This window comes from Tympanuchus pallidicinctus, unplaced genomic scaffold, assembly GCF_026119805.1.
Source record: "Tympanuchus pallidicinctus isolate F22 unplaced genomic scaffold, pur_lepc_1.0 scaffold22, whole genome shotgun sequence".
NCBI lineage: Eukaryota > Metazoa > Chordata > Aves > Galliformes > Phasianidae > Tympanuchus > Tympanuchus pallidicinctus.
This window is the reverse complement of record NW_026294739.1, coordinates 14,057,060-14,083,556: the sequence shown is the minus strand read 5'-3', so window position 1 is coordinate 14,083,556 and position 26,497 is coordinate 14,057,060. Positions and strand designations below refer to the sequence as shown.

Below are 26,497 nucleotides of genomic sequence, written 5' to 3'. Positions count from 1 at the left end.
TCTCCACCCGGGGGTGAGTTAATGCTGCACCCTGCCCAGCTGCACCCATCAGAGAGAAGGGAGGTAACAACATATGCCCTGAGTGCCAGCACCTGGGGTTCCTTCTTTAGTTCCCACAAGTGCTGGGAGTGTCAGTGCTGTGGCACCTGTCCCTTTGGGCTTGCAAAGCCCTCAGCTCAGCCATGAGGAGATGCCTGCAGGGGGAGGAGGTGCAGAGTTGGCACGGTAGCTGTGCCCATCTGAGCTGCCTCCAGCACAGACCAGGGGGACTCAGTGCCTTCTCCACTGGGAGAATCCTCCTCCATGGGGTCAGGCTTGTGCCTGTGATCTGTTCTGCACCCCCCCTCATTTTGCAGCTTTCTTTCAGATACGATGTGTGCAAAATATTTGTTATCTTTACTCCTTAGTGATGAATTTCTCATCAAAGTGACACTTGTTCCCCACATCTCCAGCTCTCCAACGACTGCACGTCAGAAACCAGTGCGTCTAGGAAGATAAGCTGGAAAAGCACAAAGAAATTCTCTTCCATTGAGATGTGTCTTTTTCTTGATGCTATCTCCTGCTCAGCTGACACTTTTAATGTTGCCTTTAATTCATAATGGGTAGAAAACCACTGTACCAATTTACAGATGAAGAGATACTGATAATGCAGGCTTAATATTGCACCTTTACAGGGATGCAGTGGAACAAAGGAGAACTTTCCAAGGGAATATCAGATGGATTTTGTTGGGGATGGTGCAAGGAATAAAGGTAAGAAAACACTTCAGTATTTGTGAGTGAGGAGGGAATAAGGTACGCATGGGGTGAGCCTGTACTGTGATCCTCTTTTACGATCCCATCTCTGCAAATGTGCAGCTGTGATTTACTGTGGTGTTGGGTGTAAATCCTCTAGATCAGCCAAACCAGCAGCGCTGTGCATTTGACTCAACCCCAATTACAGGGATTTGATGTCTAAAATGCTGTGGAGTGTCTGGGTACCATAGAAAGACTGCAGCGAAAAAATTCACTTAGAGAAAATGTGCCTGTGCATTTGTGTGTGTGTGTGTGCGCAGAGGCTGCGCTACTGCTTGCTGGTTTTGCCCTGAGACAGGCAGTGTTTCCAAGACAAGAAGGCTGAGTGAGGGGACGTAGCTTTTCTCAGTGACCAGCCAGTCTCAGCATCACTGTTCGAAACATAAAATTTATTGCAACAAAGAATTAAAAATAGTACATCTGAAAGAATCGCAGAGTGCATGTCATCAAAGAACTAGTCAGAAATCACAACTCAAGCAAATCGTGTACAATTGGAACTGAAAGTTTTATTAAAACAACTCGAAATCAAACTCAAATATTCCTTGTGTGTTTACTTTCACCATAACCGTGGACCGTGTATTTACAGTCTTCGCCTCTCGTGGTGAAGATTCTGCTCAGGGCGGGGGAATAGGAAGAAGGCAGGGGTGGATGGGGAGGACAGGTGGGTTTCAAAAGCTAACAGGATGTGAAAGTTTTCCAGAAGAAGTTCTTGCAGCCCGCTTTGCGTTCCCGGGGAGCCAGCGCGGGATTTGAGTTGGCCGAACGCTCCAGCTCCAGTCTCACTTCGTCCTGCTCGGCCCCTCTGGACAAGTCCTCCGACTCCAGAGCTTCATTTTCTGTCTGGCTTGGCTCTGAGAGCAGTTCTGCCAAAAAGTACTTGGCCAGTTCCTTGGGGAGAGGAGAGAGAAAGCAGGAGAGAGATCACAGTTATTCTTCGGCTATTGGGGGCTCACCTCCTTTGTGCCCACGGATGGACACGGCTCCGCAGGAGCTCAGCTCGGCAGCTGCCTTAGAGCAGCTGTGGCTACAGAATAGAGCAGAGCGCTGATACATACCTGATGCAGTGAGGAGATCCCAGTCCTGGCTGTGCCAGGAAGGAGCTCATCCCAGCATCACCCTACAACAACCCACGACCCCTTTCCTCACTGCTGGTCTGGCACTGAAGACAGACTCGGCAGGGATGCTGTGCAGCAAGAGAAAAAGCTCACAGGGGAAGCTGAGTGGGGGCACTCATAACGGGTGATTTTCTCTCTCATCCCTCCAAGTCCTACTGTTCCTTTGTATAGCAGAAGACATTCTCCTGCAGCACAACCTTGGTTCAGCGCCCTGGAAAGCTTCCCCAGAGGCTCTGCTCTCTATCTTGGCAGCAGCTGCTCCTTATCCCCCAGTAGGATGTGCTGGAAGAGTGGTCTTACCTTCCTGCCCCTAGTCATAAAGCTCAGCTCTGGCAGGGAACCAGGGAGCTATCAGGGAACCGGGCTCTGCAGCAAGCAACCCGAATCTGGAGTGGGGAAACCGAGGAGCTCTGGTGAAGAATCTGCACGGATAGCACCGGGGTGTCCAGAGGGAAACCAGAGGGGTTTGCAACGGGGAACCCAGGATTCTGCTACGGGTTATCGGGGGGAGAAGGAGGGTCTGCAGGGGGAAGCAGGAGGAGAAGCGGACTGCGTGGAGGGGGAGCGGGGTTCTGCAGCGAGGGTGCCGGGGGCTCCAGCAGGGCTCCGTCCCGTCGCGGGGCTCTCACCTGCTTCCCGGCGGCGGCAGCCAGGGACTTCTGCAGGAACTGCCGGAGCCGCGGGTCCGAGGGGGCGGCCGAGACGGTGCCGACGGCCAGGGCGATGGAGAGCAGGGCCAGGGCGCACTGCAGGCGGCACGACAGCATCTCGCCGGCGGGTCGGGCTCGGGCAGGAGGCGGCGGGGAAGAGCTGACGGCTCCGCTGCTGCTCGGCTCCGGCGTTGGGGATCTCCTCGGCTCCCGTCGCCTTTTTAAACCCTTCTCCTGACGTCAAGGCGGGGGCGCCCCCCTCGCCCCAAGCCGCCGGGGGTGGGTCTCTGCCCGGCCCGGGGGGGAGGAGGGCCGCGGCCGGGGATGCTCCGCTCTGCCCCGGGCTGGCCAGACACCTGCGGTGCTCCCCTCGGTTGCGTTCCTCCCCCCATCCGTTCTCCAGAGGGTTTTTCTCCCCAAACCGCTGCTTATCCCGTTCTCGACTCTACTCATCCGTTCACTCCTCCCCGAGCTTCAAAGCCCCCCCAGGGGGCGGTGAGGGGTTCCTGGCTGTGCACCGCCCTCCCCACGGCCCCGATACCAAAGCTTCTCTTTTGCTCGGCTCTCCCGCCCCGCCGAGTAACAAACGGCCGCACAGCGGCGAAGCTGCAAATCCTTCCCTTAAAGGCGGATTTGCCTCCGGTTCCAGCATGGACAGAGGGATTCAGAGCTACCCCCAGTGGCTCTTTTCCTCCCCGGTCCTCTCGGAGCTCTCCGAACAGTCCCCGACCTGCTCCGGCCGCCGTCGGGGCAGCTCTGCTCTCAGCCTGCCGCACAGAGCCCGGCTCTGCGACATCTCCGCAGCTCAGGAAAGAGGGCACAGGCGATGTCTTGGCCGTGCAGGTTCCCGCTAAGCCCTCAGAGAACCCCCCCGGTGTCTGATTCAAAGCCACTAAAATCTCAGCGGGAACGTTTCCGTCCCGCTGGTCTCCCCCCTCTCTCCCTGCCCATCCCCAGGGGGCTGCCTGGCAGCCCACAGCGGGCAAAGCTGCTGGAAGGACGGCTCCCTGCACCCCGAAGGATGGGCCACATCAGCCCCGTCCCAGGTGTCCGGAGCAGAGAAAATTGCGAACGGCCCGCTACTACTCAGACACGTGGTGTCAGGGCATCCCTCCTCCCATTCCCAGCGGCAGAAAGTCAAAGGCTTGTGGGAACAAAGAGTGAGCTACTGCTCCAGAAACCTCCAGAAGGATTATTCCAGTTAGTACTGAATTAACGCTCCCATTAACAACACACTCCCTGACTTCAGCGTTGCTGAGCTGGGAACAAAGAGTACATGTGGAAAAGTTCCTGCTCTGCTTTACAGCCCAGCAAGAGAAATTGGTGCTGGTCACTGGTTCCCAACTAGGCAGACTTCCAGACTGAGCAGACACTGCCTACCCTGCAGGGTGCATCCCTTCCCCTGGGCAGACATCTGCAGCCACACATCATTTCAGCCGCTGCATCTTCCCCAAATTTTGGAGCAAAAGAATGCAACTGAACTGATTTGGACCAAAAAAGAGCAGACTGGCTCCAAGGGCCATGACTGTCAGACCTCTCACATCACCATACTAGCAGCTGGACCTGAGCACATCACTCCTCCTCCCTGCAGTCAAAGGATCACGGCCAGCCTTGGGCATGGCAGGTGTCCAAGACTACAGATGTTAAAAACCACTCCTATCCTGGCCCTCTTAGTTACCTTTAAGAGCCATTTCCTAGGGGCGGCTTCCCTCAGCAGCAAATCCCCTACTTTTCATAGTTGTGCCAGTAGCAGCAAGTGACCCCTAGGTCTCCCATGGCCAGTGTGGTCATAGTGGTGTAAAAGGTGTGAGGTAACACTCTAGTCCATATGGGGCTTTCAGAAGCCATTGTTAATGCCTTGTCCAAATCCAAGCTTCTCAGCTCACCATTTGCAGCAAGGAATCCAGCCCCAACAAAAGGTTATTCCTCTCTGGCTGCTGTCCTTGCCTATCTTTCAGATTTCATTTTTTAATATTCATACACGAGGAAGAAGGATGAAAGGCATCCTTCTGCAAAGTAGTAACATTCAGTGAGGCTTCGGGCTAGGAGCAGTGCTGCTGTAGTTAGATATATGATCTCTGCAGCCTAGTCCCAGGCAAGCAGAAACCCTTGGTCCCCCTGGGGATCCCTGATTTTGATGGTGTCCCTGCCTATTGTGACTCTGCCAGCAACACAGAGACAAGATCTGGAGGAACAGGTTGGCTCTGACTGCCATTCCGCAGCACTGGGGCGAAGCAGAAGCTTCTTTGCTGTCTCTGGTCCTGCCTCCCATCAGGAGATGGCTTGGCCCTTGAGCCAGAGCAGCCTCAGGAAGGCCCTGACGCCCATCTTGTCCATTTCTTCTCTCCTGGGATTCAGCTGAGGTTGCAGAGCTTGTAAAGGTAAGAGCAGAGCCAGGGCACTGGTTGGAAAATTCGTCTTGGTTTGTTCTAATGGACTGAGGTGGAGCTTCTATTAGATTTGAACTTTGTTCCTGGTAAAACGTTGAAAGGATCAAAATTCTTGGTGCTCTCAGGCAGAATTCTGAAGAATCATTCTGATGTTCTCCAGCAGAAGAGTTTCAGCATTCCATTTCAGAAAAAGATCTGAAAGTAAAAATTCAATTTAACCAAATGTGAAAACACATGCTCTGGTCCAGAAAACCCTCTTGTGCTGACCTGAAGGAAATCAACGGAGAGGGTCAGGAAAAAGGGAGCCCATCTACCCTGTTCACCTTTGCAGCATCTCCTTCTGTTCCTCCTGGGCAATGGGAAATGCAGGCAGTCAGATGGCCTCAGGACTCTGGTTTAAACAAAGAGGAGCAAGGTGCAGATCTGCCACTTCCCACTCCCCCGCTTCTCTGTGGGATCAGCACGTTCAGATTTTTTCCCCAGCCAGATAAATCCATCACTGTTAGTCTGTGGCGAGGGTGACTCGATTCCTTTCTTTCTGCAGCAGCGCTGCGGGGCATGTAGCTCTGCAGACGACTCAACTGCATTGAATTCCTATGACTGCTTCCTTACCCCAGCTCTCCTCCAGCTTGCTACACAAATCCAGAGCAGTCCAGCGGTGCCTGAGCTGAGTGCACAGGCTGCACGCTCAGCGCTGTGCCTGCACAGTGTGCCCTCTGCTGTCACCATGCCTGCAGGAACAGCTCTTACTGCACCTCACCACCCTGGCTGTCACCTGCAAAATGCTCTCCAAGATCTCTCTGCTCTGCTTTCAAGAGCAGAACAGTTTTACCACACATTATTGCCGTGACAGCAGGGACAAAACATTCTTCTTACATTGCAGCAGTCAGCCACACTGTAGTGCCAAGCTGTGATCTGGGACCCAGAGCTGTGAAATTCTTCTGGTTGCTCCTGGCCACCACGGGCTACAGCTGGTCTTTCTCTTCAACAGATCCAAGCGAGGCCAGGGACAAACTGCAGGACATCAATGTCTTTCTGCCTGCAAACTTTCACAGAATGTTTTCAAGTGAAAAGGACCTTAAATCCCACACAGTCCCAACTTCCTGCCGTGGGTTGGTTGCTCTGCCCCAATTCAGGTTGCCCAGGGCCCCATTCAGCACCTTCAGGGATGGGACACTCACAGCTTCTCTGGGCAGCTGTGCCAGGGTCTCACCACCTCTGAGTGAAAGATTTCCTCCTAACATCTCACTTAAATCACCTATCTTTTAGTTTAAAGCCATCATTCCCTGTCCTGTCACCACATCTCCTGATGAAGAATTCCTCCCCATCTTTTCTATAGGCCCCTTTAAGTATTGAAAAGCCATAATAAGGTCTTCTCTTTAGGCTGAACAAGCCCAGTTCCCACAATCTTTCTTCATAGGAGAGATGTTGAGCTGAGTATCTCTGTGGCCTCTTCTGGACCTAGTACAGCAGCTTGGTGTCTTTCTTATGCTGGGACCCCAGAGCTCAACACAGCACTACAGGTGGGACCTCACAAGGACAGAGCAGAAAAAGGCAGTCACCTTCTTGACCTGCTGGCCTCAACATACCTGGCTTTCTGAATAGCAGGCACACACTGCTAGAGCATGTTAAGGTTGTGGTGATCATTTGTTTTTCTGACCCTCAAGCCCTCCCCAGCTGCTCTCAATCCCATCACTCAGTCTGTATTTGTGCTCCAACCCAGCTGCAGCACTTTGCACTTGCCCGTGTTGAATTTCATGACATTCACTTATGCCAACCAACCAAGGTTTCTCCCAGTAGCATTTCTTCCTCAGGTGCAAGATTTTAAGATTTTTCCCAAGAGCAACAGACGTCACAGTGCAGGCTGGATTCTTCCTTCTTTTTTTTTTTTTTTTTATCATTCATTCCTAGCGCTCCCTAAACTCCATCCTCGCCTGCCCTCTCGTGGGCATCCGCCAGAACGCAGCCAAGTGCCTCAAAACCATCCTGCAAGGCACTGAGGGACACAGCCCTCGCAGCTGCCAGCAGAAATAAGGTGCAGATAGCGTCCTTTGGTCCCCCTGTACTCTGAGGTCAACGGCCACATTTGGGAAAGCCCCAGGTGCTGCGCCTGCATTTAAATATTCTGTACTTCAGCATGAGTTATGCAGCACCAAGGAATGGAGAGGCAACCCCCAAAATGCTCAGCTGGAAGGAACCTGACCCATTTCTCTGGTTGTGGTCCCATATGAGAAGTAAAACGAGGCTGGAGCTGTGAGCTTACTGATGTGCTTTCTGTTGCAGATGAAATCTGAAAGAAAACGTGGCCACATTCCCATCTTTTGGGATGTCTTTGCATGGAATGGCAGTGAGATGGGTACTGAAAGAGCTGCTCAGACATACTCTAGGAAACTTCATGGAAAGCGGTTGGTTTATCAGCTGGCTGTTGTCCTTTAGAGGACTGAAATTGCTCAACCCCCTTCTCTGGAGCTAGGTTTTCAATGGGCTGGCCTGACCAGTTCATCATTTACAGGCTTGAAAAATGTGTAGCGTAGAGCTGAGTGTTCCCTCACCTCTAACTGGGGACAAAAGGCAGAGGTGGCTGTCACTTCAGCTGGACTGCCTGGATAAGGCATGACATCTTTGTTAAAAGAATGATAATCTGTCAGGGGGAGGAAACACAGCCATGATCCAGGAAAATAGTATTTGTTTTGCAAACGCAATGGGAAAAGGAGGTCACAGGGATAAGGCCTGCTTATCTGGGAATGGCGGGGGCTGTCAGCACAGCCAGCAGCTTCCAAAAGTGCCAAATGCAAGGACCAAGAAAAGCTGAAGCCTCAAAGCCAGCTCCTGGCAGCAGGGAGGAGCCTGAACGTGGCTGGTGGGCACAGCAGCGTGCCTGGATTTGCGGCCAGCAGGACCTCATGCCACAGTTCCTCTTCCCGCTGGTACTTTGAGTGCCATCACAGTGAGTCACCTCCAGCCCTGCATCCCAATTAGTCACAAATGAACACGAGTCCTGCCCCACAGCAGCGCTGCCCATGTCACACAGAGCCGCCCTCAGTGAGTCCCCCTTGCTTTGCTGCAACCAGTGAGCACACAGCAGGAGGCATTTTGGGTCTTCCCCCATTCCCAGGGCCCCCCCATGGCTTCAGCCCCAGCTGCTCTCTCCCTGCTGAGAGGAATCCCCAGCCCACCCAGCTGCAGCTGGGAGCAGAATAGGGGCTCAGCCCCTTCCATTCCATGCTTCAGAGGCTCCAGGAGCAAGGCAGGCAAAAAAAAAACCAGACCTCTCACTGCGTGGCGCTTCACTTTTCTTCATTTTATTCTTTTATTTGTACAGCTATATTTTACAGAACGCATTAATGCAGTTTAGACACAGCCCAAACCCTGTCTCCCGAGATTGTTTATAACACAAGCAATGTAAAATAAGACTGGAAAAAAAAAATATAATCCAAAACAAACAAACAAAAACAAAATAAAAACATTCCCCAACAGAGAGTTCCACCAAAACTCTTTCTGCAACATCAGGCTGTACCTTGAAGAAGAAACTGAGCTCAGTATAGTCCATACATTGAAAACTTCCATTGAAAAGAAAGGCACCGTGCGAAACCACATTTTACATATATACAGACTGAGAACTAGAACAAAAAAGTTACATTTTATTATTATTTTAAATTCCTTCTGCAGCTTTGTTGGTTTAATACACACTTTTTTGTAAATTGTAAACCTTCACTTGCAAAAAAATACAAATACACTGATGCATTTAGACAAAATATTTTCTTACTTGTACAGATGCAATACTTTAAAATATCTCGTTAAGTGCTCTATCATAATAAAGATTCTCAGAGTGGCTTCTGCCTGCAGAGTCCAACTGAGCCTTTAATGCATTTTATATATTTTTAATATAGCTTTTTTAAAGGTCTATATATATTTATTTTATATATATATTTATATATTTATATCTATATATATTTACAACTCTGCCATAGATTCCTTCACCTTTGGTTAAAAAAGTTAAAGCCCTCTCTTTAATAGCATACTTTCTCTTTAAAAGAACACACATTTTGCATACAAAAGAAAAAATCTGTTCCCATAAATCAACATTACATTCCTCATCTTCAAACGGCAAAGGCTGTGAAGGTTAGACTCCAGAGTTTATCAACACTCCACTGCACAGACATTTAAAATGACTACTTTTCATGTTTATGTTCTATATACAATAAGATCTGAATAATTTTCTCTTTCTTTTTTTTTTTTCCTTTCACATAACTGGGAAAAATAAAACCCGTGTTTGTTCTTTTTTTTTTATTTTTATTTTTTTTATGCTTTTTTAGTTTGTTTCTAATGTTTTCCACCTATCTGCACTATGGGTTTAGAGGCACTCCATCATGTGATGAATTTTTTTCTTTATATATATATATATTTTTTTCTCCATTAAAGTGTTGCAAGTATCCTTTGGACAGCTTCCCTCTGACCTCCTCCTGGGAAATCCTCGGCCTTCAGCACGCCTTGGGGAGCTCTGGAGGCACCTCGTTGGCCGAGATGCGGTACTGCACCTTGGTGTTTGTGATGGCCCCGTGCTTCTGCCGCAGGTGCAGCCGCAGCTGGCTTTTGTGGCGGAAGTGCAGGTTGCACTTCTCACACTGCAGAGCAGAAAGCAAAGGCACGAGGGGTCAAAAATCACATCGGGGGACGCATGCATCCCTTGGAAGAGGACAAGCAGCACGCCCGAGCAAATGGCCATCCTCTCCGTGTACTGCGCCCATTGCACAGATGGAGTGGAGAAAGTGGAGGTACGATGGGAGAAGCAGTGGGGAAGCTGCTCAACCCCCAAGCCTTGACCCCAGCAAGGCACGGCGTGCTGCCACAGCTCCTCTCCCCATCCCCACATGCAGCAGGAGGCTGTAATTTAAGCCATGGCTATCTGGAGAAGCGTAACCTTCTTCCAGAACTGAGGAAGAACAGGAAAGCAGCTCTGATGCACCCAATGCTGGCCACACATCAGAGCACTTGCAATGCTGCAGCAAGCCCATCTGAATGGTTTGGTGTCTTCCCACCCCTTGGGTTGGTTAGCATCCCAATCCCCAAAGAAAGGAGGCTGATCACTCACATGATACGGTTTCTCGCCCGTGTGGATTCGAAGGTGGCTTTTGAGGGTCTGCAGGTGCCGGAAACGTGTGCCACAGATCTCGCAGGGGTATGGCTTCTCCCCAGTGTGAATGAGCACATGAGCACGGAGATGGGCCACCTGGGGGAGAGCAGCCCCAGGTTAGGTTTCCCACTGAGCCGACAAGCTGGCCTCCACCACCATCAAACCCCAGTTTATCCTCTGCATGGCCCTGCAGCCACCTCCAGGTCTTCAGCAGGATCCTGGCCATGTCCCACCCCTGGGTGCTGTGGATCTCAGAGCTCACACCCACCTGGACAAATCTGGCCCCGCAGGTCTCGCACTTGTAGGGTTTCTCTCCGGAGTGAATACGTGTGTGGGTTTTCAGGTTGGCTGGCCGGTTGAACTGCGCCCCACAGATGTTGCAGCGGTACGGCTTTTCTCCTGTAGAGTCCAACAGAAAGGACAAGGGGATAAATATCACCGTGCCATACACATGTAAGCCCCAAAGCACGGTCCTGCCATGTGCCTGACCCTTTTAGAGGTGTCTGTAGCACACAGGCATTTTAGGAAGAGAACAGCAGGCAGAAGCAGCCTCGCTCATCTCTGGAGCAGAGTTCATCTTGCTATTGGTGTTTTTGGAGTTGGGAGCTGCAGCCTCCAGGGCAAAAGAGAAAGTCGGGCAGCTCTACTAGCAAGGATTAACAGAATCACTCTTCCTGGCTGGTACCCTGAGTGACCCACAGCACTGAGCAGGGCACACACAGCTGCCTGACAGTCCCAGGCACGTCCCATTCTTCCTTGGAGAAGCGAGAAGAGCCAAGAGAGCAGGAAGCCAAGGCATGCCTGGGGACCCAGCTCCATTCATTCTTCAGACACGACTCCTGCTGTCAGCCCTGGCTGCCTTTTCATGGCAAGGGGGGAGTTGCAGAAAGATTTTAGCTAGTTTCTTCAGGCTGACTGAAGATGAGCTCAATGGGGAGCAGAACAAGCCATCGCCTGTCCCTTCCTGCCTTTTTCTTTTGTTCAGCATTCAAAGGCAAATGGGTTCCTGCCTGGTGGATTAATTGGCCAGGGGGAGGGGGGAGGTCTGAGGGCCTTTGAACCTGCACTATCAGACCCAGCCCAGTCCTTGTGTCTCCCTGCTTGTCTCTGCAGCCATGTGGAGCTCCAGTGGGACTGCGGGACCTTCCCTCTCCAGCCAGAAAACTGGTTGTTGGCATAATAAAAGCATGAAATAAAAATCCCCAGGTTTGTCAGCAAATGACTAACCCCCTAATATCCCTTTCCCTTCCCAGCTTTCATTGCGCTGATTCACAGGGTCTATTTGTTCACAGATTTTCCTATCAGCAGACTTTCTGCCAGGCTAGATACGATCTGGATTTCTAAGATGTAGGAAAATCAACAACCAAAAAAAAAAAAAAAAACCCAACATGATTATTTTTATTTTCCTTTTTTGTCTGCGCAACCCAGAGGGCACACATCTGCCCCCAGCCACACGTTTAGAAACACCCAGTGCTTTATAGCGAACAAATTCAGCCCTAGAGGAGCTGCAGACCCCGTACCTGTGTGGACGGTTTTGTGGCTGGCGAGGTTCCCCTTGTAGCGGAAGGAGGCCTGGCAGCGGTCGCACTTGTAGGGTTTGTCGCTGTGGACTTGCAGAGAGTGTCTCTTGAGTGAGGCCTCCTCGGAGAACCGGCAGTCACACTCATTGCAGAAGAAGGCTCCGTTCTCTGAGGAGCAGATTGGAGAGCGGTGAGACGGGTGATGCACAACTCTATGCACCCCAGTTATTAGGCGTCTTCTGAAGGATGCTTGGTTCTGGAGCAACTCCAGCCCCTTTAGAGGTCTTAAACTCTCACAGTATAGATGTCTTCCATGAGCATGGGAAGACCACCATCTCCAAAAGAAGCAGGCAGGTCCCCTGTTACAAGGCTGCCCAACTCTTAATTGCAGTGTGGAGCTCTGAGCATCACACCTGTGCTACTGCTACAGATCTCTGCCCACACCACAGTGACAATTCTGCATTCCCTCTCCCCGAGCTACGGGCAGATAGATATTGTCTCTGGGCTTGTGGGGTTTTGCAACAAGATTGCAAGGCTCATTATCTGCATTTCTCCAGATGTGCACATTTGGCTCCCTGATAATGAAGGTATCGTGACGGATGCGTGAGACACACTACCTTGCCCAATCCCCATTAGGATCGTTACATCTGCCAAGCTTGTTCTCATATGATAGTGGCAGGGTGGAGTTCAATTTATTTCCTGTCCTTAGCTGCCAGGTTAGCAGCAGGTGACTAACTCCCCACACAAAGTATCTGGACGGTGCTGGGGTAGGGGAAGACAGAAGCAGTGCCCACATGTGTGCATCTCACACGTGTGCACAGAGCTGGGCAGCCAGTTAACACCATAAAGCACTTTGGGATCCACCAGCACCAGAGGCAGATCTGGCAATCCCTTTGGATGAAGGGCTCTGGGTGAACGCGTCCCCTCGCCTGCTGGCTGAAAAGGTGAACAGGATGCAGGACTCACCACAGCTGGAGTCAGAGTACTCAGACTGGGTCTCCCCCATCTCCTCTCCAAAGGCTGAGCCAGAGGTATGAAGGCACATCTCAGTGTGTTGTGGGGACTGGCAGCCACAGGAGCTGCACTTCGACGAATGCATGTAGAGAGGGGACTGCCCCTCGCTGCTGCGCGGGGACCCATCCCGGGACCTGTGGAAGGACAGCAACACATACAGCTGTGAGAAGGCTCTTGCTGTGCTTGAGCTACCAGGTCCTTGTTGTTTGCATCATTCCAGACACAAGGAACACCCATGGTTTATGGGGAGACTTCTAAGCTAAGACGCACAGCATAGCCCTGATCAACAACAGGTCCCTGAGCCTCACCTTGCAGGTGCCCATTGTAAAATGACCTCAAAGCTCTCTAGGAACATCCAGGTCCAGGGGACAGCACATTGCTCCATGCTAATTCAGCCTTGCAGTGCCTACAGCCAACCACAAGCTCTAGGCAGTGATTTGGGTGAAAACCATGCTTGCCAAATTCATGCTCCAGAAACCATCCAGAGCTGGTGAAGCAGGTCAGGAATTCCTGATCCTGCGTTCCCAACTCCACCATGAGGCCAAGCTGGCACTGCTATCATGGGGACAGCTGGAGTCCAGCCGGTAACCCTGGCAGTGCTTCAACAAGCGCAGAGGTTTCCACCTGCTCACAGCCGGACACCCCAACACAACACTACAGCTATGTCGCACACCTCCAAACTCTCACCAACAACACAGGGAGTCCTGTCTGCCAGGGGCCACCTTCTCACCTGTTAACAATGTTGTTGAGCCTGCTCGCTTGGGGGATGTTGGAGTCTTCTCCATTCACGCTCATCTTGGTGGGGGATTGCACGTTGAGATGCTCTGGCTCCATGGACTGCTGGCAAGTGGACATGGGCATGTAGGTGCGAGGAGAGAGGGTTCCCATCTCGTTCTGGTCAGCGCTGTCTTGTTTGGTGCTCTGGTTAAGAGAGTTGAGGACAATGAATTTGTACTTCTTCCAGTTGCAGGCTTTGGGATCAGTGGGGCTCTTGGTGAAAAGAGAGTTGGAGTTCTGACTGATGCGGGCATTCTTGCTGCTGCTGGACTCAGTGGGAGAGTTGGGCTGACAATCTGACTTCTGGGGGCTCTGGGGGCTGATCAGGCCCTTGCGGTCCAGGGGGGTGTTGGTGGGCTCAAAGTGCTGGCTGATCTCATCCTCTGAAGAGGTCCGCTCCTCTTCTTTGGCCACTTTGTCACAAGAGAAGTAAGGATTGTTCCGGATGGAGGGGACAACAGGTTTGGGGCCAGAAGCTACGCTGTAGTGCATGTCGCTCCTGGCTTCTTCAGCAGCACCTTCTTTTGGAGAATAGATGGTGGCGTGGCACATGTTGGCCGAAATGTCGGTGATGGTTCTCATGTACTCCGTGGGGATCGTCCTGGAGCTGTCACACGGCATCCTCTCCTTGGGGAAGGCACTCACCCTTGAGAGTTCAGAGAGAGGCATCCTCATCTCCCGCAAGTCATCATCCACGAGGAAGCCATTGAGAGGCAGAGGGCTGTACCCAGGGTAGGAAATGGAGGATCCAGACAAACTGTTGAATAAGCCAGGTGCGAAGGCCCTCCCATTGCAGAGGGACCCATTCTGGAGAGGCATGCTGTTCTCTGAGACATCTCTGCCTCGATAAGCCATCACCTCTGGGTGGTTCAGCATCCGGCCAGCCAAAAACTCTTCCCTTGGGGTCTTCACAGCAGACACCATCTCAGCTTCACTGGAATCAGGCAAAAAGGAAGAGATGCATTCATTTTCAGCACATAAAGATAAGTTTGCAGCTACTTTGTCAGCCCTCTTCTCTCCCACCCAAACACACCGTGCCAGGCTCTCCAAAGTTCACTTCTGGTGCTCACCTAGATTTGACAAACCTTCGGCAGGTATCAACCACATGCTCCATCTGCAGGTACAGTGCCGTGGCCATCACAGCCATGATATTGTTCTCCCTCAGGTTCAGGCGGGAGGTGTACATGAAGTCCAAAAGGATGCAAAACCCCTCAGGGTTAATTTCAGGGTCCAGGTTGATGACATTCAAGTTGCACTTGAGCTGGTCAGTGAAGATGCTGTAGAAGAGGCCACTGCAGAGAGGAGACAGAGGAAGACAATCATTACGACAATTAAGAAGAAGAAAGGAGAACTTGAAATCCCTTAGCTCACAGAGTCCTGTGCATGGGAAGAAAGGAGGAGAAGGAGTCCAATTACAGTATTCCCTGAGCTTCCCCCTTATTATCAAGCTTGGTTTCCTAGCTTAGTAAGCGTCTTCTGCACTGCACTTTTAGCAAGTAGCACAGCCTGCTTTTAGACCTCACCTGCTCAACAGCTCCCTGCTGCCTTGCTTTAGAAATTCCCCTTATTTTGTTGTCCTTACCACCACCCTCTCCCCCACTGACTCACTTCTTTCAGAAGCCTCTTGGGGCATCCATGCTCACTCTTTCAACCCAAAGGAAAAAAAAAAATGCTGGCAAAACATTTTTCAGATGTCTTAATAATCAGATCTTTGCTTCTCCAAATCTTTAGAATGTCAGCAGGAAACCCTGGAAGGCATCTGCAGTAATGAGGTGAGGTAATGGGGGGATGCTAATTAGAGGTCACTAGGAAGCAATCCTTGACCTGGAAAAGGATTTCAGACCCAACTGGGCTTGAAAATCCACAGCCCTAGAGCCAGAAGGAACAGCTCCAAAAATAGCAGAAGACACACCGGTCACAGAGGGCTCACTCACCCTGTGGAGTGGTTAAAAGCAGAGGGAGCTCCCACTCACCTGCAGGCCATCAGCACTGTTTTGTGGGCTCTGAACTGCTCCCGGTTCACAATGATGACGACGTCGGTCAGGATATCCCGGCTTCTAAGGCGGTTGAGATTGAGGAGGACATCACTTGCATGGCGGGTGAATTGGATGCAGCTGTCTGCTGGTGAGGCCATCTTGAGTCTGCCCAGGACAGAAGCAGAAAGATGGGAATGAAGAAAAATCCTGGAGAACACCCAAACCTCAGTGCAGAGCCCCCTGCTGCTCCAGGATGCCTATGTGCAGCCTGCTGCCCTGCAGGGATGCCTCCAGGTCCCCTGGCGAGGCCCCTGGGACAGCATCAAAAGCTGGTGTGTCTCAGTCGCATCCTGCAAGCAAAGGCAACTGGACCCTCCTGAGGATTATCTCACAGGCTCCTGCCTCACCCATGGCAGCCCCACCCCCAGCCCACTCCTCCCACCACCACTGCTCCTCTGATTCACCTCCTGAAGCTCCCAGCACAGCTTCAGCCTCAGGAGCCAGTTCCCTCACCCAAGCTTGGCCATGGGAATCAAAATGAGCCATGAAGCCCCCAGCTGATGCTGAAGGATTTCAACATGGTGGAGCACCAGCCATCATCCACCATCAGACTTCTTCCCTGCTCTCAGGTGGCCAGCCCAGAGAAGAGCTATATCTCCTCTTTCCCATCAAATTGATGATGGCAGTGAGAAGTGGAGCTCATCCAACCTGCTGGGCTGCTGCCCACACTGCAGCCCAGCCTCTCCCAGCAAGGAAGGATGTGGTGAATAGAGGAACAACAGCCTGCTCCCAACACAGCACCCAGTGACCCATCTCAGAGATGTCCAGCAGCCTCCCATGACAGCCCACATTGCCCCACATCTAAAGTTTGGGCTACTTGTGCACCTCCGGCACCAAATTCCACTCTGACCCCTCTTTCCCAGCCCCATCTCCTCCTCCTTTCTCATGTGAATGTATTTTCTACAGAGCAGCTGCTTTCCTGAAAACGAATCTCAGCTGGGTCTAATGAAACATTTAATTCAATGTTGTAAAGGGAAGGGAGCTAGGGGGAATACTGAAATGTACATACCCAATGCCTCAATTCACAGTCCAAAAGTTTCTTTCAAACCTGTAAATAAAGCACAAGAAAACAAACACCATGTTAGCAGATAATAATGAATTGGCTGTGGCAGGGCACAAGCTTGCTGTTTCCCTACAGTATCAGTGGGATAAAAGTTAGAGATAACAAACCCTGCACTCTCCAGTAAGGTTAACATTTGTTTCTTCCGGTACAATATGTTCTTATCACAACCACAGGCTTTGAGAATCCAATCATAGTTTCTTCCACACCCTCTAGCCCAAACCATGGGCGTATGCCAAGGAGATTTTCATTTCCATGACTCAGGAACTTGAAGGCAGGTGGGGAAGGGAAGTCAAGTGAGAATTTTCTCACCACTTCTTTCAGGGACAGCTCTCCCCTGCCAACATCAAATTCCCAGCCAACGCCACGTCCAGACCAATGCCACGCTCCCAGCACCTCGTTAACAGGTATGACTTACACATCAGCACTTGCTGCTGCTCTTCTCAGAAACCTAGACAGCAGCTGAGTTTGGTCCTCCCGAGCCGTTCTCACCCTTACTGAGCAGCAGGAGAAGCACTATGGGACAGGACTGCCAGACAGAGGCGGGAGGATGCGGATGTCAAGAGCCACAATGACTTGGCCAAGATCGTGTAGGAAGTTGGTGGCGTGGACGGATGAGGACCCAAACAAATGCCTTCCTCCAGCTGCTGGAAGAGCCTTCCCCAGACTTCAAGCTTTGTCTCCAGCAGCTGGCGATACTGGAAGCAGGGCTGGGGCAGCACGGCAAGGAAACCCAGGAGTTAACTCACACTGTTACTTCCACATTTACTAAAAACCAGCAAACACAATGAACCTGGCACCAACAAAGGGGGAAGTCCTCAGCAGGAAAAAGGAGATGTACAGTTAGCGAGTGATTGACTCTGCTTGCTGGAGTGATGCAGCAGGACCACCAGCACTTGCAGAGAGAATGTGCAGCCCTGTACCTGCAGGTGAGGTGGATGGAGCTCCCCTCCTGCTCCAGAGAGGCTGGGATAGGAAGAATTGGCATGATTTAAGGCGTGATGTCAAGCAGAGCCTAGAGGGGTGTTACAGTCCCACTGCAGCCACCAAATGCAAATCTTCAAGACCTGCCACTCTGAGCCTGCGCACAAAAAGTGACTCATTTCCCAAATCCTGCAGGCTCTGACCTTTCTGTACTTGCTCACCGCCAGCCACTCGCAATTGAAAGCCCGGGCTCTGCAAGGAGCTCAGCACACATTTGTGTTCCCACCATTTGGGGCTGCTGGGTCACATCCCGCCCTTGGCTGCGCTCCCGGTGGCTCACCCCGGTGTCACAGATACAGGGACTGACCTGTCTGTAAACCAACAAACTGAGATGAACTCTGTGCCTGTGAGCATCACGTGAGAAGCTGCTGCTGTCGCCAAATTCCCTTACTCACAGCATTAGCAGTCAGGGGCGTGTGGGGGGTGGGGGACACCCAGACCCTATGCACCCTCCCAGATCCCCTCTCCCCATCGCAGTGCTTGGGGCAGGCAGGTGCATTCCAAGCATTCTGACTGCAGGATGCAGGATCCTTCCGTCCCCTCTCTAACAGAGCAGCATTAACCCTGCCCCTCCCAACCTCCGTGCTCCAGGGAGGGTGCTCTGAGGAGAAAGGGACAATGATGAGGAGCAGAGAGAAACGATGGGGAGCACAGAAGACCACCATGGGCAAGCACGATCTTCTCCATCCCCATGCCCCCAACCCTCAGATGCTCCCTCAGGTTCAGCTGCATTCAGAGCGTCACCCCAACGTCCCCCACCCCGAAATTTTCCTGCCCAGTACCTCAGAGGTGTGGGCCAGTGGCAGTGCTGGAGGCTGCATGCCGGGGCTTGCTGTGCCCGGAGAGGAAGGTCGGGGCCCATTTCGGGGGTGGCCACATGGGACTGTCAGTGCTCGCTGCCTTCCAGGAAGGCAGTGGGTCTGCCCCAGCAGTTCAGGGAACGGCCCTTCCCTGCTGGCACCTCCCCGAGAAAGCCTATTCCTGGAAGGGAGCCCAGGGCCAGTGCCGCTCTGCCAGTGCCAAGCAGTTCAACTGTGTGGGGAAGGAACCCCCAGCTCCACCCCACAAAGAGGGGAGACCCCCACAGCTGCCCCCTGTACCACAGAGAGGGGAGAAGCTGCAACCCCTATCTCTCCATCTTTCTGCCAAGCACAAGGCAGCTCCTCCCACCCATCCACTCCTTCATCTAAGGAATCCCTCTCCATCCATCCATCCATCCATCCATCCATCCATCCATCCATCCGTCCATCCGTCCGTCCGTCCCCTCACCCTCCACAAAGAGGAGATTCCTTCCTCTCCTATCCCACTTTGCACGGAGGCTTCTCCTCACCCTACCCTCTCCCCCCATACTGATAATCTGAAGGAGGGCACCCATCACCCCAGCACCTGTTCTCCTACCCCTCCAGCGCCCGCAGTGCCGAACTCCTTTGCATCACCCCAGAGTAGTGGATGGCTGAAGTCTCTCTTCCCCATAACCTCATCCCACACAGCACTCCGAAACTGCCCGCCCAGGGGAAGCTCCATCCTGCCCCCCCACCCCCAGCCTGGGCATACTGCCAGCTGCCCCCCATCCCACAGATGGATGCTAGGTTCCTCCAGTGCCGAGAGGCAGACAAAGAAATGAAGTGTGGGGGACTGAGGGTATGCCAGCTCCCAGCTCAGCTTTCCCTGTGCCACGCAATCAAGGGGCACCGAGCGTCCTTTAGCTGTCACAGCGCACTTTTTATTAATTTAGCAGCTTCTGGTTGGCGTCTAGGCCAAAACGTGGCTTGGTTAATAATAAGCAAAGGAGAGACAGAGAAGAGTCCTAGCACACTGTCAGCACAGATCAAACGTAGCATTGCCAGCACGAGCCCCGGCGTTTTTTCCATCGTCCCCTTCCGCCAGCAGATTGCACTCGCTCTATCGAGCGCTCTGCTAACTTTCAATCTGATCCAATTTCCTGCCAGCAAACAAATGTTTCTAGGAAATGCAATACATTATCTGAACGGGTTTATTATCAGCATTTGGAACCAGGAAAACTGCATATTTTCTTGAGCACTGCGGGGAACTTTATAGTTCGTACTTCAAAAGAGGGTTTAAAAGGATTGCCCTTGAAAGCCAGCCCGGCTTAAGTCTCTACATTGTTTTGGTCTTTGCAGAAAAAAAAAACCAACAAACCAACCATCCACGCAGCGCGGGGGGAGCGCAGCAGAGCCACCCCTGATGTTTCCCACTGAGGGCACGTAGCTGGGAGCTGAGCAGAGCCCTTGGGAAGCGTGGAGCTGAGCCTGCTGCAGCCTTCCCAATGACCCCAAGCAATTTGGCACATGAATTTTTCAAGGGAAGGCAGCAGCCACGTCCCAGCCGAAGCTATGGAGTGAGGCTGAGCACCGCTCAGCTGGCAGAGTCCCCATCCCCGTGGGGCTCCATATGTCACCGACCCGGCCGTCCCCATCTCTGTGCTGTACGGACGCAGCATAGTTGGCAGCAAGGATCCCAGCATCCCACCTGGCTGCAGTGGGACAAGTGCAGCACGGGGTGCACTACCCAGGAGAGAGCACCTCTGTATTTGTAGAGCCAAATAGATTTAAGGAGGGGACATCTTCCTTGGGTCCCACTGTCCTGCACTGTACTTATCCTGAGCTCTGCCTGCTGCCAGCAGCAGTCCCATCTTTCTCACAGAACCCGTGGATTCTCAGAGGATCCCAGTGGGCAGCCCAAAGGGAGCACATCAGCAAGGAGAAATGGGGGGAGAAAATACAGACCCCAAATTTTTACTCCTCTCCCAGCTACTTGCTTCAGGTATGAAGCTCCACGGGCACCGCAGGGGTTTTCATGCATCTTGGAGAACTAAATGCTTCAGGGGTACGTGTGCCTTTTTGGCTGACTTGCCCTGCTGCAGTGGGAACAGAAGGTCTAGAGCGGATTTAAAAAGAAATAAGAGTAAATGCAGGGAGGACTCCATTTGCAGTCTAAATTTGTAGTCTGAAGCCGACTGGTCAGACATTAACTTTCGGACATCCATCTAAACCAACTGCAAACTGTGAACTCCTGAGGTTTGCCAATGCCTGCTGTAAACATGGAAACCGAGTGTCACTTTTTGCCAAACAGAAGAATGGTTTAAAAATAGATCTAGGAAAGAATACAGGCACTCAACACACAGGGCTCCTGTTTATAGACTCCCATGCTGCTATAAAACGGAATGAGAGGTTACGAGAACGCAGGCAACTTTCCACCAAATTTAGATTTTACAAACTTCTCAGAAACCTGAAAACAACATTTTAGGCTCCGTCCGAACCCATAAAAGCCCTTCATCGGGATTTTGCAGCACTAAAATGGGCATGAAATGGTTCTTCACCACAAGAAATACGTGGACGGACAGAAACTGCATTGAGAAATGCATAGGTGAGAGCTCTGTTCTGCTCACCTATGGACTTTGTAACAACAGGATCTTTTTAATGGGGTATTCAAACACATTAAGAGGATATCCACCCCCGCTGCTAAAGCACACACCGAGTTTTACCACCTGGCTTTGTAATGGGACTTGGAGGGCAGAGTCAATGCGTTTACTAAAAAAAAAAAACCAACCCAAAACGACAACAATCCTACAAGTCCAACATCAGGCTGCTGAAAGTAAAAACAAACTAATAAATAACGAAATAAAAGCAGCACAGCTTTACGTCCCGTTCTAAATTAGGCAGAAATTCGGATTTAAAAAAAAAGGGGGGGGGGGGGGGGAAGGGAAAAAAGCCACGGCCGTCTATCGCCGCTGTCTGAGCGCCGTCCCCGCGCAGCGCGCAGCACCGCTGGATGGCAGCAGTCAGCTGCGCTGCGGGACGGAGCTTCTCCCCTTTGCAAAACACAACTCTCCGACCAAACCTGGAAAACATATAATTTGCTCGATGTAATTCTGTTTCTCTTAAAACGCGTCTGAGCGACGTTATTATTATTATTATTTTTTTATGAGCTTTTCCAGCCTTGTTATTTTTTTTTAATTTTTATTTTTTATTTTTTTTTCGAATCTTCGTGTTCCTGCGGGGTTTCTTTCTGTCTCATCGGGCAGCCTGGAGGTCCTCCCTGCGATGTCTACAAAGTATCATGACGACTCCTGACAGATTCTCTTTTTTTTTTTTCTTTCAGCGGGATCGGGAAGAATCACTTCTCATTCCCACTTCTTCCTTTGCAACAACAACCACCCGGTTCACCCTCACTTCCCCTCCGAATACTGACTCAGTCGGAACGGAGGGGGATTGGAAATTGGGACCGAAATGCATCCCCACCTCTTTGATCTGCTTTGCTTGCAGACAGAGCTTTTTTTTTTTTTCCTTACTGGAACGACGCAATAATCCATTCCCCTGGAAAATTGCTCGACACCCTCTGAATATTTGAATGGCTTGATGGTTTGTTTCACGGGGCAAAAATTGCTGTCTGCGTTACACGGCTTTAAAGCAGCAATCCCATCGTTAGAAGAAAATAACAGGAGCTCAGGTTCTGCCTCACTCTCTGTTTCTATAGATAGAGAGAAGGCTGCCCTACAATATTTTCTAAGGGATTTTTGAGCTGTAACCCCCCAAGGACGGATGGAGAAAGCCTGCGTTCATTCGCAAAGCTCTCATCCCTCCAGCAGTCAAAACAATACAGCAAATCCTCATTTTCTAACCACTTAAAACCTCTGGCCAGGGCTCGGCGTGCAGCCCCGGATGGAAGGAGGGCTGACCCCAATCAGTGACACTTCCACGGGGTAAGAGCTGGGGCTCAGACAGATGTGGCTCAGCATGGAGCTGCCCTGGTCCCACATCTGCCCGCTCCCAGCCCAGCTCTGCACCAACCCCACACTCCTGAAATCAGTGGCAAAAAGCAAAAGCAAGGCCGGCTCTGTTTGCCTTGGTTTCGACTCACGGTTTTAAGCCCAAATTTGCCTCTTCCCTGGAAATGCAACAGGGGGTCAAAGGCAGCTTTTTAGGCACATCTGAGAGGCCGCTGCCAGTTTTTTCCAAACAAACGCCCTGCTTTCTGTTTCCCTCCTTCCCAAGAGGCGATTTCATAACATTTCATACTGTGACTTTGCAAACTACAGGAGAGGAAGGGGGGGGGGGGGGGGGGGGTAGAATGACCGGGGTGGGGGGCACGGCCGAGAGAGGTCGCTGCCGCCCGATCACGAAAGTTTTCACAACAAAGTTGGGCTTTTTCGGTTTTGTTTTGTCTTTTTTTTTTTTTTAATGGAGGGGGGGGGGTGGGTTGTGGAAAAAAAAAAAACCGCTAAATAATAATAATAATAATAATAATGATAATGTGGAATTTTCTTTTCGCACACCTCTTTTTTGCATTTTTTTTTTGGGGGGGGGGGGGGGTGAAGGGGGGGGGAAGAGGGGCTGCGCAGCGCAGCGGGGCCAAGCGCGGAGGTTGCGCGGCCGCTCCAGGAATAGCGCGTGGCCGGGGGCCAACCGCGCGGCTCCCGGCGGCAGATTTACGAGCTCTGTCCCCACGCCAAACGCGCCGCGGTAGTAAACACAGGGGAAGGGCCGCGCTGGGGGCACCGGGGGCTGCCCCGAACCCCGACGCAGCGCTGCCGGGATCCCCGCTCCGTGCGCGGCTGCGCTCCGCGCGGACCTCCCCGCGGTTTTGTTACTACGATCCCGACTCTGAGCCCTGCGCGCTACACTCAGAGTCGCTTCACGCACTTTTCCCCCCCCCCCGTTCCTAAACGTCGTTCTTATTTTGAGCGCTGCGTGCTATTTTCAGAGTCGCTTCACGCACTTTCCCTCCTCCTCTCCCGTTCCCAAGCGTCGCACCGCGCTTTATTCACAGCCACCCCGGTTCCCCGTCGAAGCCAGCGCGGTTCATCGGCCCCGAGGCCGGCGGGAGGGAGAGGACGTGCGGCGGTCGGGCCGGGCCTCCCCGCGGGCTCCCCCCTTCCCCGGGCCGGGAAATGCCGCAACTCTCCTCCATCAGCGCCCGCTCCTCGCTCGGGGCTTGACAGATCGCGGCGCGGCCCCGCCACAGGTTGCAAAAATCGCAGCCGCATCGGGGACGGAACAACAACAATCGAAACGCGGGGAGAACGCAATCATCATAGTAATAAAAATATAAAAGCAAAAGGGAATGGAAACCATGCGGAAAAGGCCCCGGGAGGAGGCTGCGGGGCGGCTTCGCGCGGTGGAAAAGAAGGACAGCGCGAGGGGGGGGGAGGAGAGAGAGAGAAAGAGAGGAGAAAGGGAGATAAAAATGAGGAGAATAAAAATATAAAACACGGCCCGAGAGAGGAAAGCGGCCCCGGGAGCGCAAAGCGGCCCCGGGCAGAACGGGCTGCGGGAGCGGCTCCGCGCTGCGCCCGCCCGAAGGCTGCAGGTGCGGGGCGGCCGCGCTGCCGGCGCTGCGGGGACGGAGCGGTGGAGCGGGACAGCGCGGTGCGGGCACGGCCTCGGGAGGCACGGGGCAGCGCTTCTCTCGCGTCGTGGATAGAGGGGAGCGCCGGGGGTCGGTTAGTTAATTAGGGCCACGGAGCGAGTGGTAAAAAAAAAAGGGGAGCGGGGGGGAGGATGGAAGGATGGAGATTGTTTGGGTTGGGTTTTTTTTTGTTGTCGTTGTTGCTTTTTTTTTTTTTTTTAATATATCCGAGCGCCGTCGGGGCACCTGCCGCGGGAACGGGGGGGAATGGGAAGAAATATATAGGGGCGGCTCAGCGCCAGGAGCGGAGGGAGAGAGGAGGGAGAGAGAGGAGGGAAAAAAAGAGAGGAAAAAAAAAAAAAAAAAAAAAAAGAGAGAGAGAGAGCGAGAGAGAGAGAGAGAGAATTAAAGGGTAAAATCGGCCGCGGCAATAGAAGCAGCAATCACCTGGTCTCCGGGCTTTCCTAGAAACTCCTTGCATCACCACTTCTAAGAACCCCAGTTCTAAGAATCAACAGAGCCCAATTCTCGGAATTTGAGCTGCAGACTCTACCACCGCCACCAGCGCGGGGAGGGACGAGGACCTCCCCTACCGTGCTTCCGCCGTCACCGCCGCGCCCCCGCGCCCCGACAGCCCCCCGCCGAACTCCGCTAGGGCTCAGCGCGGGGGGTTCCGCCGGGCCGTGAGGGCGGCGGCTGCGGAGAGACCCCCCGATGCTCCGCGCTCCCTTCCGCGCCCCCCCTTTTTCCGCGCCCCGAGTGGTCGCGCCCGGCCCGCGGGTCACGTGGCGGCGGGTGGCGGTGTGACGTGGGGGCGCGGCGGGGTGGCGGCGCGCGGGCGCGGAGCGGCGCGCGGCGGCGCGGAGCGGAGGGGTTCGGGGGGTCCCGGGGCGCGGAGCGGAGCGGTGCGGAACGGAGCCCCCAAAGCGCGGCGCGGGGCGAGGGCTGCGAGAAGCGCTGCTGCTTTCTTTCATAACGAGAAATGGTTTTTAATTGTTGTCTTCTTGCTTTTTGGGGGTCGCTTTCGCACTGAGCGCGTCGCCCTCCCCCCTAAGACTGAAGCCAGCATCCTGCTGCATGGCACCGGATTTTACATTTTTTCATTATTTTTCTTTATTTTTCATTATTTTTCCCTTCTTTCCTTTTAGCAAATTTTTGGTAACCCATCCATCTGCTCGTGGGATCCGCTTTGGGGGAACGGAGCTTTTTCCATCCGGACACCCCTGTGCGCACCCTATCCCTTTTTTCTCCCCTCTCAGAATCTTAATTATTTTTTCTTATCTTTTATATATCTCTATATATTACTTTTTTTTTTCTTTTCTTTTTTCTTTTTTTTTTTTTCTTTTCTTTTTTTGGCTTTGCTCTCAATACTGGAATCTTTAAGGAGAAAGAAAAAGGAGAAAAAAAATAGGAAAAAAAAAAAAAAGACTGTGACAATTTTTTTTTTTTCTTTTTTTGATGCATTTTTTTTTCTCTTCCCAGGACTCTTTCGCGCTCTTTGTAGCCGTTGTGGTTATTATTGCAAAAAGCGGCCCCGTAAGTGTGCACCCGGCGGGGCTCCGCCGGCACGGGGACACGGAGCGGTGCTGCGGTTGGGGGGGGGGGACTGTGGGGGGCCCGTGCAGTTTGCACTGCTCTTTGCAGCCGGGTTCTCGGGGGGAGCGAGATGGGGCCGGCGGCCAAGCGTTGTTCGAGTATGGAAATGTATGGCCCTGGATGAAAATACGGCGCGTTGATTGATGCCCCATCTCTCAGCCGTGTGCGTTTATTTATTCGTACCGGGCCTGCGGCGGGGCTGCGCTGCGAGGCCGCCGGTTGATTTTCCCCGACGGTTTTCCTGCTGGGGACCCGGGGCCGTGGCAATTAACAGAAATGTGTCAATGAGCGCAACCGACGCGGCTCCCGCTACTCTCGCTCCGCTCGGAGCCGGGTGCTCGGAGCCGTCAACGCGGGGCTCTGGATGGGTCTCGGAGCCGAAATGCTCGGGGCTGCGAAGGGGGAGTGCGAAGAGCCGTCCCTTAGCCCAGCGGGGAGATGGCACGGCGCTACCGATCGCTCGGAGGCCGGCTTTCCCAGAGCCGGAGCTGCCCCCTGTGCCACGGAGCCGTTCCGGCAGCTCCCCTCGGGGCTTTCCTTCCTTCTATTATTTTTTTTTTTCCTATTTTCTTTGTTTTTAATTTACATTCTATTTGTTTTACAGTAAGGAAATTAAAAAGCAAATGGGGTTGAGAAACAAACCAGAACAAAACAAGCCCTTTGCCGTTTGTCGTTCTCCTGTAGCTCGGTGCTTTCACTTTGCCGGGCCGGGGCTGCATCGCTCAGCTCCGGGGCCGCTCCGGGGTGGGCTCAGTGTGCGCCCGGTCCCGGAATGTCCCCTGCTTGGGGTCAGCCAGCAGCAGCCCCGCTGGGCCCGGAGCTCGGCCTGACTTCATTCGTGGGGGGTTGCTTTCTTTATTTTTGGCGTTTTTCCTCCAATTTAATGCCTTCTCGTCCCCCACCCGTGGAGCTGCCGTGCTGCGTCCCGGTGCCACTTCAGGGCCCTGAAAAAATCAGCAGTGGCTTTGGGGTGCCAGGAGAGGTGCATCTCCTTGGGATCCCCCCTCCCTGCTCCTATCAGTGCTGGGCAGCCGAGGCCTCATTGCCCCTGGCTCTCTGC

General features: G+C 52.6%; 2 protein-coding genes across 4 annotated transcripts; both read right to left on the bottom strand.

Annotated features, from left to right (window-relative positions):
* Positions 1-1,160: 1,160 nt before the first annotated feature.
* On the bottom strand, positions 1,161-3,165 carry SST (somatostatin). Its single transcript, XM_052686563.1, has 2 exons — positions 2,537-3,165; positions 1,161-1,680 (listed from the first exon to the last, which is right to left on the bottom strand). Exons 1-2 carry the CDS (start codon positions 2,672-2,674, stop codon positions 1,468-1,470), a joined length of 351 nt encoding a protein of 116 aa, XP_052542523.1. The 5' UTR covers positions 2,675-3,165; the 3' UTR covers positions 1,161-1,467.
* Positions 3,166-8,233: 5,068 nt separating this feature from the next.
* Positions 8,234-24,391, bottom strand: BCL6 (BCL6 transcription repressor). 3 transcript variants are annotated; one of them, XM_052685957.1, is made up of 10 exons: positions 24,289-24,391; positions 16,438-16,476; positions 15,366-15,533; positions 14,463-14,684; positions 13,346-14,326; positions 12,568-12,749; positions 11,602-11,769; positions 10,350-10,480; positions 10,040-10,177; positions 8,234-9,572 (listed from the first exon to the last, which is right to left on the bottom strand). In XM_052685957.1, the coding sequence occupies exons 3-10, from the start codon at positions 15,524-15,526 to the stop codon at positions 9,429-9,431; spliced, it is 2,127 nt and encodes a 708-aa protein (XP_052541917.1). In that variant the 5' UTR covers positions 15,527-15,533; positions 16,438-16,476; positions 24,289-24,391; the 3' UTR covers positions 8,234-9,428. The 3 variants fall into 3 exon arrangements, with proteins under 3 accessions (XP_052541917.1, XP_052541919.1, XP_052541918.1); XM_052685959.1 differs by lacking the exon at positions 24,289-24,391 and adding an exon at positions 18,859-18,882; XM_052685958.1 differs by lacking the exon at positions 24,289-24,391 and adding an exon at positions 18,255-18,373.
* Between the last annotated feature and the right edge of the window lie 2,106 nt (positions 24,392-26,497).